Below are 13,021 nucleotides of genomic sequence, written 5' to 3'. Positions count from 1 at the left end.
TGGGATCTCTGAGGGGGAGAATCTATAACCTTTTGATCTTTCCATCTGCAAGGCAGAGCACTCTAATTTATGCTTGTATGTCTTTTGTTTCATTCTTTTTTGACTGACTTCTGAACCATTCTTATTAGGACCATTATATTTACATCAGGCCGATATGAATAATCCAGAGAAATTTCTCCAACTCAAAAAATTTTAACTTAATTACACTTGAAAAGCCCCTTTTGCCATGGAAAGTAATATTCACAGGTACTGGTGGTAAAGGTATTAAGGCCATTTACCTTCTAATGCCTGATGTTGCCTTCACTTTTTGTATTATATAAGTTCTACCTATTTTTCTCTACATATATTTCAAACTTTCTCCAGACAAATACCTAATTGGATCAGTTAGTAACCCTCCAACTTTTTGTTGCATTTTATTGGGCAGAACTCTTGTGTTTGGTTAGCTCATAAATGGATAGCCACAGTAAATGGCTGCTCTTGGATCAGGTACTGATTCCTAACCCAGTCAGTGATGTGAAGATATACAGCAAGGTGATTCATGGATAAGGGTAAGCTTGTTGCAGTATGGAAAATCTAATTAATGGCCCCAGTTTTTTACCCTCCTGAATCCATGCCACTTGCTATGATGAAGAAGCAGAACAAATTTTTTCATCCTCCTATTTTGGACCTTTCCATGTGATTTATTTTGGTCAAAAACTGAGTAGAAGTGATGGGACACTCATGTGGAACCTCTGTCAAGAGAACATGCATTTCTTCTTTTATGCATTTCTACCATTGCCATGGGAAGAACAGGTGTGGAACAGCCTGCCAGACCCAGGAAAAGAATGAGAGACTTGTAATGTCTAGGAGTACCAGCTGGTTCTCTCTCATGGGCTCATCCTAGATCAGCTAACCTATGTTCAGCCTACTGATTCATGAACTAAATAAATATAGTACTACCAAGACTTGGAGGTTCTTTGTCACAGAGCAAGAGCTAATGGACATAGGCAACTTTCTTCAAAATGAATCTGTAGATGTGTTAGCTTTTACCAGAATGGGGCTATGGATATGACAATCAATCAAGGTGCCATAGGTTTCCCTGTGAAGAGGTGGTGGGTGCCCTTAAAGCCCAAGACAGACTGACCAAACCCAAAACTCTAATGAGAAAGAAAGTTATCTCTTTTTGTGAGTTCATATTCAAAAATTTCAATCCTTGGTACTATTGGCTCTGATTATGACTGATAATTCCAACATAATAGGTAGAAAAACAGGTGTTAGAATGACAAGGGTAGAAATCCCAGCCATCTATTACAAGAACAGAACGAATCGATTGGTAGCTGAGACTTTCTCATACTTTTCCAAAATGTCAAGCAACATTCATGAAGAACTATGGAAAATACAGTGCAGCATAAATATTTGACAGGATCAGGAAATTCACAGGTGTATCAAGTGTAATGTGGATCAAAATCCAGAATCCAAAATCAAGACTCCTTCTGGGGAAGAATCTTGGCTTTACAAAACTAGTGAGAAATGTCAGTGTAGTTATTACAGTATCTTAGAGAAGGTTCAAACGACAAGAGATTCTTTTTATCCACCATTTCTCATGGCACAGAGGAAGAATGGGGCCATTAATATGTTTGGGACATTTGTAAATATGGCAGTCACTGCTGCAATTTGCCTGTCAAACTATTTAATAGTTTTGGCCTTATTTTATTTACATAACATTTTCTTTTGGTACTCTGTCGTTCACATATGTTCAAAGAAAAGAGAAGAATATATGTAAAGCTTCTCAAGATATATATATTTCATGAAATTTCCTAGAATATTTTAGGGCTCAAGACTACAGAAGTATATGAACTTGGTGATATAAAGAACACCATACAATATTTTTATCCATCCTCTTTTTGTTTACCCTATGGTTAAGGAGAAAAAAATTATCATATAAGAGTAATTATATAACTGAAAAAATGTTAACTAATAAACTTTCTAGCAAATATTTTATCCTGTAAAATATTTTAAGATACTATTTTGCATAATTTAGATAAGATTTTTACATAATAACTTTTTTATTTTTACATAAGTAAAAATAAAAATATTTTTACTGTCTGCACTGGTAAATATATAAGAAACAGTAAACTAGGTAATATTGTGGGACAAATTGTACTATTAATTCTTGCCTTTTAATTTAGGAGAAGGCAATGGTGAACTAGTAAAATAAGTGAAGAATTATAGGTATGAGTCAAATAATCAAATATTATTCTTCTTAATCTTTTATACTTTTATGACCATAAATATAATTTTAATTAAAAATATTAAATTTATGATAGCAGAGAAAAGACTTCAAGATGCTGGATCTGAAAATTTTAGGCTCAAGTAACCAATCCTGACAATTTCTAAATGGGTAAGTTTTCTTGGCTTTTTTTTTATGTTGTTAATATATGTAACATAATATACCACTACAGAAGTGTCTCTTCTTCAGACATATAAATAACAACAAATACTCCTATAATAACTACCTTGAAATGAGTTTTTAATTGTTTTGATGACTATAGTAGCAATTCTCAAAATATGTTAGCTCTGTTTACTTCCAATTTTATTCAGCATATGGGCATAGGAAAGCATTAGCATTTTCCAATTCCAAGGATAAATGTTTTCAATGTTAAAATAGCTCAGAACAGTTTTATGTTTTTCATCATGAAGTTCAAGCAAGAAATATAAATACAGAAACTTGGGTCTGCTGCTGTTATTCTCTGAATAAATTTGGTCAAACTGACAAGGATAAGGTCATAGTGCCATGAATCAACTCTTTTAGCTGCCTGTAACTACCAACTCAGTTAAATACATAATGCAAAATTAGTTCTACTGGTAGGCCAGCTAAATGAAAATGTTCACACTATATAGGTATGTATTGAACCTAAACACTATCCCTCACTTCTAACTATTCTTTGCATGGAGGATGGAGACTGGTGATTACTGCCATACCTGGTAGTAGAGTGTCTGAAAATGACAGGAATTTGGGCTTGAGTCTTTGTTCACACAGATTGAAAGAAATAAGACTTTCATCACTAGTTTTCAACTGAAATTAATTTTAATCAAGACCCTATTCTATTCAGGGGTAGAAACTAGATAACATTGCCATTTATTCCCCTGTTCTCCCAGTATTGAGTTCAAGGCCCATAAGGCTTATAAAATGCCAAGGCATGGGTAGTGGGGGTAGAGGGAAAATTTGATATAAGACAGTGTTAGTCTTGGCATCAACAATGACAGCTTCTTTCTATTCTATCTCTCAGAACACATCCAAGTTTTTATTTTTTCTAACAACAAGATTCTGTTGAGTTTGCTCCATACAATTCTAGTGCCCCTGTTAGATGTTGGGGTTCATCACGTTACTCCTACATCATGCATCCTCATGAAACTTGCCAAATCTAGTTTAACATTTCACCATTTTCTTGCTTCTCATATATGTATTAGAATTATCCTATTGCTCCTATGCTGTGTTCACTCTGACAGAAAGAATTGAAAGGGTCTCAGACTAATCTCTCTGGACATCCATATGACCATTGCTTCACATGCATCCTCATTCTTCAAGTCTCTTCAACAAACATTAGCTAATACTTCGTTGTGTGCAATTATGCTTCAGTCTCTAATTGAAACCCTAAGAACCTCAAGAAAGAGATATTTTTAGCATTTACAGCTTAGTTTACGTCTTAAAGGAGGATTTCATAAAGAGGTATTAAGTCAAAGTGATCCTAGGAATAGGAATAACAGGTTCTAAGATATGGGGGCTGATATAATGAGACATGGACAAAGCAGTTGATTCAAGGACAATGGGAAGACTGGCTTGATTATAAATTTGGATTCTTGCTGGGGAATAATGGAAAGTAGTCAAACACACAGGATGGGTCCTACTTCATGGTGAATTTCCTAAGGCCAGAGCTGTGTTTCTTGTGCAATAAGGAGTTTTTCCTCAGAATTTTGACTGAAGGCAATTTCAGTGAAGTGCAGAGCAGAGAAGAATAATCCTAAAATTTATGATTATAGAATGATATTTTGATTTTAGTATAGTCAATATTGCTTATTTTTCACCGTTATACCACAATACATTTTTTTTAATTTTTATTGTTGGTTGTTCAAAACATTACATAGTTCTTGACATATCATATTTCACACTTTGATTCAAATGGGTTATGAACTCCCATTTTTACCCTGTATACAGATTGCAGCATCACATCGGTTACACATCCACTGTTTTACAAATTGCCATACTAGTAGTGTCTATTGTATTCTGCTGCCTTTCCTATCTTCTACTATCCCCCCTCCCCTCCCCTCCCCTCCCATCTTCTCTCTCTACCCCATCTACTGTAATTCATTTCTCCCCCTTGTTTTTTTCCCTCCTTTCCACTCACTTCCTCTTGTATGTAATTTTGTATAACCATGAGGGTCTCCTTCCATTTCCATGCAATTTCCCTTCTCTCTCCCTTTCCCTCCCACCTCTCGTCCCTGTTTAATGTTAATCTTCTTCTCATGCTCTTCCTCCCAACTCTGTTCTTAGTTACTCTCCTTATATCAAAGAAGACATTTGGCATTTGTTTTTTAGGGATTGGCTAGCTTCACTTAGCATAATCTGCTCTAATGCCATCCATTTCCCTGCAAATTCTATGATTTTGTCATTTTTTAATGCAGAGTAATACTCCATTGTGTATAAATGCCACATTTTTTTAATTCATTCGTCTATTGAAGGGCATCTAGGTTGGTTCCACAGTCTTGCTATTGTGAATTGTGCTGCTATGAACATCAAGGTAGCAGTGTCCCTGTAGTATGCTTTTTTTAGGTCTTTAGGGAATAGACCCAGAAGGGGTATAGCTGGGTCAAATGGTGGTTCTCTGTTGAACTTGTGACTCTTGTGAGATAATCTTGCATGGGCCTCTGGGATAAAAGTCTATAAGAAAGGTGCCACAGACTTACTAATAAATAAGCTCCAACCTGAACCAAATTCAGGTGTGCAAGAGTCAGTTGTTGAAAACTTCTTTCAAAGCCAAGCAGAGCAGAAGTTTATAAAGTTTCTTTCTTCTCCATTCTATCTTCAGGGGGAAATTTCCTGGGGCAAAAACTGCCACAGCCATACAAGCACATCTGTATTTTCTTTTAAAAGTGAAATCATCCTTTATCCTGTACTGTTTTGTCTCAATCTGGCAGTCATGGCTTGACTCAAACCATGCAGTATGCAGTGGGTAAGGCTGCTAGAAAGGTGAAGAGCTCTGGGCCCTGACTGTTCGCTGGAGTATCAATCTTGGTTTTGCTGCTGGTAGGACTTTTGATTTACACCTTTGCAGAAAAACATAAACTGTTTCTGCTAAGAACCACAACACCTTATAGAATATAGTGTTTGGCCCTAAAACTAACTATCTTACAATTGTATTTTGTGTTTGTGATTCTTGCGGATAGAGGGGAGTGATATAGGGTAAATGGTGATATGGTCTAAATTTTTATGTTCCCTCCATATTTGGATGTTGAAACCTGATTTTTATATGATAATAGTAAGATATGGGGCTTTTAGGAGGTGATTAGGTCATGGAGGCCTCATGAATGGGGAATGGACCTTTGAAAAAGAAGCTCCAGACTTGCCCCTTCTACCATGTGAGGACACAGGGAGAAGGCACCAAACATAGTAAGAGAAAAGGTTCCCTCCAGATAGTGAATTCTTGGAGTGCCTTGATGTTAGACTTCCCAGTTTCTAGAATTGTGAGAAGTTTCTGTTATTATAGATAACCAGTTTATAGTATTTTGAGATAGCAGTCTAAATGGACTGAGAGAATGAATCAAGGGGTTGGTGCAGGACACAAAGGAGAAAAGGGGAGGTTTTTCTAGTAATATTAAATTAGAACTATAACAGCTATTTCTTTTTTTGTGACCAATTTAGAAAATTTCCTAGAATGTCCAATGCTAGGATAGAGTAGAATAAAGCTGTCCCTCTGGAACAGCAGAGAGATTTTTATAAATAAAGCCAGTATCCATCAAGAGTCTTAAATATATCAGTAATTCTATTCTGTTGTTTTTACAAGAAATATAAAATGGGTAATATTTTTATGTACAAAAATGTTCATTACAAGATTACTTCTAATAAATTTTAATTACAAAAGGGTAGGAATTATTGACTAAAATATGATTACATTTATATATAATGCAATATTATATGTAATGCAATAATGGATCTCTTAAATGATGTTCAAGCCATGTGTGGTGGCACATGACTATAATCCCAACTACTAGAGAGGCTAAAGCAGGAAAATCTCAAATTTAAGGCCAGCCAGCAACTCTGTGTCTAAATAAATTAAAAACAACTGAGGATATAACTCAGTGGAAGTATGTTTACTTAAAATTGTGTTCACAAATAATTTTTAATCACAAGGTTTGCAATTCTGATCACTAAGATTAAAAAAACATATTGCAAAATTAAATGTGTAATATGGCATTAATTAAGTAAAAATATGCATTAAAATATGAGAATTACATCAGAATGACAGCTTCTGAGTGGTGGGTGATTCTATTCTGACATTCTCAAAGGTCAGCATATTTTCAGGCTGTGACCCTCTGCAAGAGATTTTCTATAACATCATTTCTAATACAAAATATTATACTTCTATAAAGATGTTGATAATTGAATCACATATGTCACAATATGAAGCTTACTTCCCAATAATCCAATACCTCTCTATTGTAGATGATCTCTTTAGGAAGTATTACAGATTTATATTTTTTAATAGTAGTCTATTTTAACTGCTTAAAATGTTATGGAAGCAAGGTGCAGCGGAAATGATAACAAATGACATAGACTAGGGGTTTCTGAATAAGGTATGTTTCTGAAACCAGCAGCACTAACATCACTTGTAAGCTTATTAGAAGTACCACTTCTCTAGTCCTGCCAGAAACTAGTTTAATTAGAAGCTCTGGAGATCTGGCCTAGTAATCAAAATTTTAACAGGTCCTGGTGTTCTGATTCCTACTCAAGTTTAGGAATCACTCACCTAGAGCACGGGTAGGTTAAAAACGTGACCAGTTCTTGCATATAAAATGTTAATGGAATATAACCTTTCTCAATGTTGCATGTTGTCTATAGCTGTTTTCATACTACTATAGCAGTGAGTAGTTTTGATAGAGACCTTAAGGTCCACACATCCTAAAATTTTTTCTGTTTGAATCTACAGGAAAAAAAAATGCCAACCTCTAGTCTGGAGGTTAGAAATCTCTTTATATTTACTTTATATATTTTCCACTATTGAAAATATAAATAAATATTAAAAATTTACCCTATGACTGGTGTTCTGTGACAGTGTCTATGAACTTAAAAGTTTAATTGACTATGTTAATGTGAATTTCATTAATGTAGACATTTTTTGGAGCAGATAGAATGACCATTTATATGAAGTATCCTTAACTTCTGTTCTATAAATAAATATTAAATCAAAGAAAAATAATTCTTAAAAATGAAAAGAAATCACAAAAGTTTATATATTGCTGAGACAAATAAATCTAAAGGGTTCCACCTGCTGGTAAAAATAAAAAATGACTACTAGTTAAAATATGCATTCTAAAAATCATCTGGTAGGTCAGAAGTGATAGATAAATTTAAACTGAAAGGATGATTGTCTTGTTCTGTATTTTAAAGAATAAATTAATATAATTAATAATTATGATATTTCTAGATATATATAATTCTATCTTTAGTTTTTTGAGGAAGCTCCATTTGTTTTCAAAATAACTATACTAATTTATAATACCACAAACAGTTTACAAGGTTTCCCTTTTCTCCACATCCTTGCCAACACTTGCTTTCATAGTTTTAATGATAGCAAGTCTAACAGGTATGAGGCATATCTCATTGTGGTTTTAATTTGTATTTCACTGAGAAATAAAAAAGTTATGCATTTTTAAAATGTATTTATATATATTCAATTTTCCCAACACCATTTATATATATATGTGTGTGTGTGTGTGTGTGTGTGTGTGTGTGTATCTTTTGGCCATTAAGTCCTTAGCCCATTTTTAAATGGGAGTTTTATCTTCTTATTATTGGTTGTATTTCCTTATATATCCAATTTGCAAATGTTTTCTCCAATTCACAATTTGTCTCTTGACTTAGTTGTTTCCTTTGCTTTTCAGAGCTTTTTAATTTGGTAGATTACCATTTGTTAATTTTTACTTTCATTGCTTATGCTCTGAGGGTTTTATCCTTGGATAAAAAAAAATCATGGACCTTTTTCCCATTTAGTGGTTTTATAGCGTCAGGTCTTATGTTTAAGTCTTAAATCCATTTTGAGTTGACTCTTTTTTATGGGCAAGATGAGTGTCCATTTTCATTCTTCTGTACATGGATATTCAATTTTCCCAACACCATTTATTTTAAGAGACAATCCTTTCCCCAATATGTGCTCTTGGGAATTTTGTTGAAAACCAATTGATCATAGGTGCATGGATTAATTCTGGGATTTCTGTCCTATTTTCATTGGTTGCTGTGTCATTTTCATACTAGTATCCTGCTTTTATATTATTGTGGCTTTGTAAAATATTTTAAAATCTGGTAATACAATGCCTCCAGCGTTGTTCCTTTTGTTCAAGATTGCTTTGAATATTTGGGTTTTTTTAAAGGCTTTATACAAATTTTAGGATGGTTTTTCTATGTCTTCGAAGACAGACATTGCCATTTTGATATGGATTGCACTGAACCTGCAAATCACATTGGGAAGTATGGACATGTTAACAATACTAGCTCTTCTAACCCATGAACATGGAATGTTTTCCCATTTATTTATGTCATCAATTTCTTTCATCAATATTTTATGGTTTTCAATATGTCAATTTTCACTTCCTTTTTTGAATTAACTCTTAATTAATGTATTCATTTTTGATACTATTATAAATAAGATGATTTTCTTAATTACTCTTTTCAGAACTATCCTTGTTAGTGTATAGAAATATAGTATAGAAATACTGCTGATTTTTGTATAGTCTTTGATTTTGTATCCAGCAGCTTTGCTAAATTTATAAGTTCAAACAGTTTTTTAGTGTAGACTTTAAGATTTTCTACATAAAAGATCACATCATCAGCAAACAAATTTACTTCATCCTTTCCTGTTTGAATGTGCCCTTATCTAATTGCTTTGGTTAGGATTTCTAATACTACATGGAAAGAAGTGTTGAAAATAGCAATCTTTATCTAATTCCTGATTTTAGAGAAAAAGCCTTCAACTCTTTATCATTGAGTATGATGTTAGTTGTAGAGTTGTCTTTTATGACCTTTATAGCATTGAGGAAAATTCCTTCTATACCTACTTTGTAGAGAGTTTTTATCAACAAATGATACTGAATTCTGTCAAATGATTTTTCTGTACCCAGTGAGATATGATAGTTTTTGTCCTCTATTCTATTAATATGATCAAACACAATCATTGACTTGCATCTGTTGGATCAGTCATATATTTAGAAGTCTATCCAACTCTAAGGTGAATAATTTATTTAAGGTACTGTTGAATATGGCTTGTGAGTATTTTTTCTGAGAATTTTTGCATCTCTGTTTATCATTAATGTTGGCCTGTAGGTTTATTTTTCTTGGGGCTTCTTTGGCTTTGGTATCAGGTTGATGCTGGTCTTGTAAAATAAGTGAGCAGTTATTCCTTCCTCTTTAACATTTTGAAGAGATTGAGAATTGCTATTAGATTTTCTTTAAATGTTTGGCAGAATTCTGTTTTGAAGCCATTTGTTTTCTTGTTAGGAGACTTTTAATTACTTATTTAGTCGCCTCACTTTTTATTGGTCTTATCAGATTTCTAGTTGCTTCGTGATTCAGGTTTTGTAGGTTATATTTCTAAGAATTTTACATTTTTTTTCAAAATTTATTGGTATGTAATTGCTTATGTAGTCTTTTAAAATCCTCTGAATTTCTATTATTCACTGTAATTTCTCCTCTTTCACTACTGATTTCATTTATTTGAATCATCTCTCATGTTTTCTTCAGTCTGAAAATTTCCTCAGTTTGAAAATTTTGTTTAGCTTTTCAAAAAAACTAATTTTTAGTTTCATTAAACTTTTTTTTCTGTTTTTTATTCTCTATTTTATTTATTTCTGCTCTAATCTTTGTTATTTACTTCCTTCTGCTAAGTTTAGCTTAGTTTGTTTTGCTTTTTTTAGTTTCTTAAGGTACAGTATTAGTTTTTTTTTCCCCAATATTTTTAGATGGACACAACACCTTTATTTATTTTTATGTAATGCTGAGGATCAAACCCAGTGCCTCACAAATTCTTTGATTAAACTTATTCTTAGAAATTTTTGTAATTATTTTGAATAGCATTGCTTTCATCATTTCTTTCTTAGCAAGTTCAATATTGGTATATAAAAATGCTGAGTTTCATATATGCAATGTATTTATTAGTTCTAAGAGAATTTTAGTGGATGTTTTGTGAGTTTTTTGGTGCCCGTTATATTGAACCCAGATGTCTTTAACTACTGAGCCATGTCCCCAGCCCTTTTATTATTATTATTATTATTATATTTATTTTGGGACACGGTCTCACTAAGTTGCTTAGGGCCTCACTAAATTGCTTTAAATTGGCTTTAAACTTGCAATCTTCCTACTTCAGCCTCCTGAACTGCTGGGCTTATAGGTGTATGTTTGTTTTTTTAAGGTATATAGAATATGATTATATGCAAACACAGATATTTTCACTTCTTCTCTTCATATTATTATGTCTTTTTTTTCTCTTGCCTAATTGCTCTGGCTAAAAATTTCAATACTATGTTGAATAAAAGTAGTGAAAAAGAACATCCTTGCTTTGTTTCAGATCTTGGAAGAATCTCTTTATTTAGCTTTCCTCATCCATTATAATGTTGGCTATGAGTTTGTCATAGAAAAATTTATTATGTTGAGGTACATTCCTTATATGCTTATTTTTCAGGGTTTTTGATAATGTAGGCATATTGGTATTACCAAATGTATTATTACATCTATTAAGATGATCATGATTTTTGTTTTGCATTCCGTTGTTGTCATGCATGATGTTTATTCATTTATAAATGTTGAGCCATCCTTGCATCCCTGAATAAATCCCACTTGATCATGGTAAAGATATTTCTGATGTTCTGTTAAATTCAACTTGCTAGTATTTTTTTGAAAATTTTTGCATCTGTATTATTCAGGGATATTAGTCTAGTTTTCTCTTTGTTTCATTTTCTTTCTTTTTGCTGTGGTGTGTGTGTGTATGTGTGTGTGTGTGTGTGTGTGTGTTCGTGCGTGTGTGTGAGAGAGAGAGAAAAGAGAGAGAACGCGAGTTTATGTGCATGCATCCTTATTTGGGTATCAGGGTAATAATACTGGCTTTGCAGATGAACCTGGAAGAATTCCTTCTCTTTTAAATTTTTGGAATAGTTTGAGAAGAATTGATGTTATTTCTTATTTACAGATTTGGTAAAACTGGGCAATGAAGCCATCAGTCCTGGGCTTCCCTTTGTTGGCATACTTTTTATTACTGATTCAATCTCATTACTTGTTATTGGTCTGTTGAAGGACACCATGTCTTCATGGCTACATTTTGGTAGGTTACATATGTCCAGAAATGTATTCATTTTCTGCTAGATTTTCCAATTTTTTGGTGTATGATTGTTGATACCAGTCCCTAATGATCCTTTACATTTCTGTGGTAACCATTGTAATGTTTCCTTTTTCAATTCTGATTATATTTATTTGGATCTTTCTTTCTTTCTTTTTTTTTCCTGGATAGACTAACTGAAGGTTTTTTTTTTTTTTTTTTATCCCAAATGTGTTTATTGGGATGTTTTCCCACTCATCTTGATTCAGGCTGCTTTTAGTGCTGCTTCCTCCTGAAGGAGCATCCTTCTGAAAGCCTTGCTTTTCCTCCCGTAGGCTGGCAGAGGACAGTGGAGCAGCCAACACACAAAACTACTGTTTGTGCATGGCTAAAAACTGTGGTGATTTTGTAGCATCCTGGGCATTTCACATCCATGAAATAGGAGTTGGGGCTCTGCACCAGGCGCTTCTTCTTGTGTTTCCGCTTCTCCTCTTCCGGAGAGGGATGAAGGAGATCCTTTGCGAGAGGCATGTTCTCGTGGGGAGGTCGTCACCGCCGGAAAGCTGAAGGTTTGTTAATTTCATTTATCTCTTCAAAAAGCTGACACTTTATTTCTATTATCTTTTGTATTGTTTTTAAATCTCCATTTATTTCTATTCTGATCTTTGTTGTTGTTTCATTCTATTAATTTTTGGTTTGTTTTCTTTGGGCTTTTTAGTTCTTTGAAATGTTTAGATTGTTAATTTGACATCTTTCTTGTTTCAATGTAGGCATTTATTCCTGTAAAGTTCCCTTTTGGTGCTGCTTTTGCAAAGTCTCATAAATTTTAGTATGTTGTGTTGACATTTTCATTTGTTTCAAGAAATTTTCTATTTTTCTGTTTTATGACTCATTCAACAGCATGTTGTTAGTTTCTATATAATTATATAACTTCTAAAGTTTCTATTGTTGATTTCTAGTTTTGTTCTATAGTAGTCAGATATGATAAATGATATGGTTTTAACTTTTTAAAATTTGTTGAAACGGTTTTGTGCCCTAACATTGTCTCTTCCAGTGAATGTTTCATATGCTGATTAGCAAAATGTATATTTTATAGCCATTGGATGAAAACTTTTGGAAATTTCTGCTGGGTCTATTTTTCCTATAATATAATTTAACTCTGATATTTATTTGTTGATTTTTTTGGGGGGGGTGGGGATAGTCTGGATGAACTGTCCAGTGATGAAAGTAGAATGTTGAAATTCCCAACTATTATTGTATTTAAACTTATCTCTCCCTTTAGGACTAATAATGCTTGTTTTATATAATTAAGCACTGTGGCATTACATGCATATACATTTAAAATTATTGTATTTTCTGTTGAATTGATCCCTTGGTCATTTTATAATAACCTTATTTGTCTCCTCTTACAGCTTTTCACTTTCAATCTATTTTATCTGGTACACATATAGCTTCCCCTACTT

The 13,021-nt window shown here is 33.2% G+C and overlaps 1 protein-coding gene across 1 annotated transcript; it reads right to left on the bottom strand.

Moving 5' to 3' along the window:
- Window positions 1–11,804: 11,804 nt before the first annotated feature.
- Window positions 11,805–12,122, bottom strand: LOC101971714 (small ribosomal subunit protein eS27). The gene has a single exon (XM_005327611.4). It carries the CDS (start codon window positions 12,087–12,089, stop codon window positions 11,835–11,837), a length of 255 nt encoding a protein of 84 aa, XP_005327668.1. The 5' UTR covers window positions 12,090–12,122; the 3' UTR covers window positions 11,805–11,834.
- Between the last annotated feature and the right edge of the window lie 899 nt (window positions 12,123–13,021).

The sequence above is a fragment of the Ictidomys tridecemlineatus genome, chromosome 3 (genome assembly GCF_052094955.1).
Source record: "Ictidomys tridecemlineatus isolate mIctTri1 chromosome 3, mIctTri1.hap1, whole genome shotgun sequence".
NCBI lineage: Eukaryota > Metazoa > Chordata > Mammalia > Rodentia > Sciuridae > Ictidomys > Ictidomys tridecemlineatus.
Note: the sequence above shows the minus strand (reverse complement) of the source record. Positions and strands in the feature narration are given on the sequence as shown.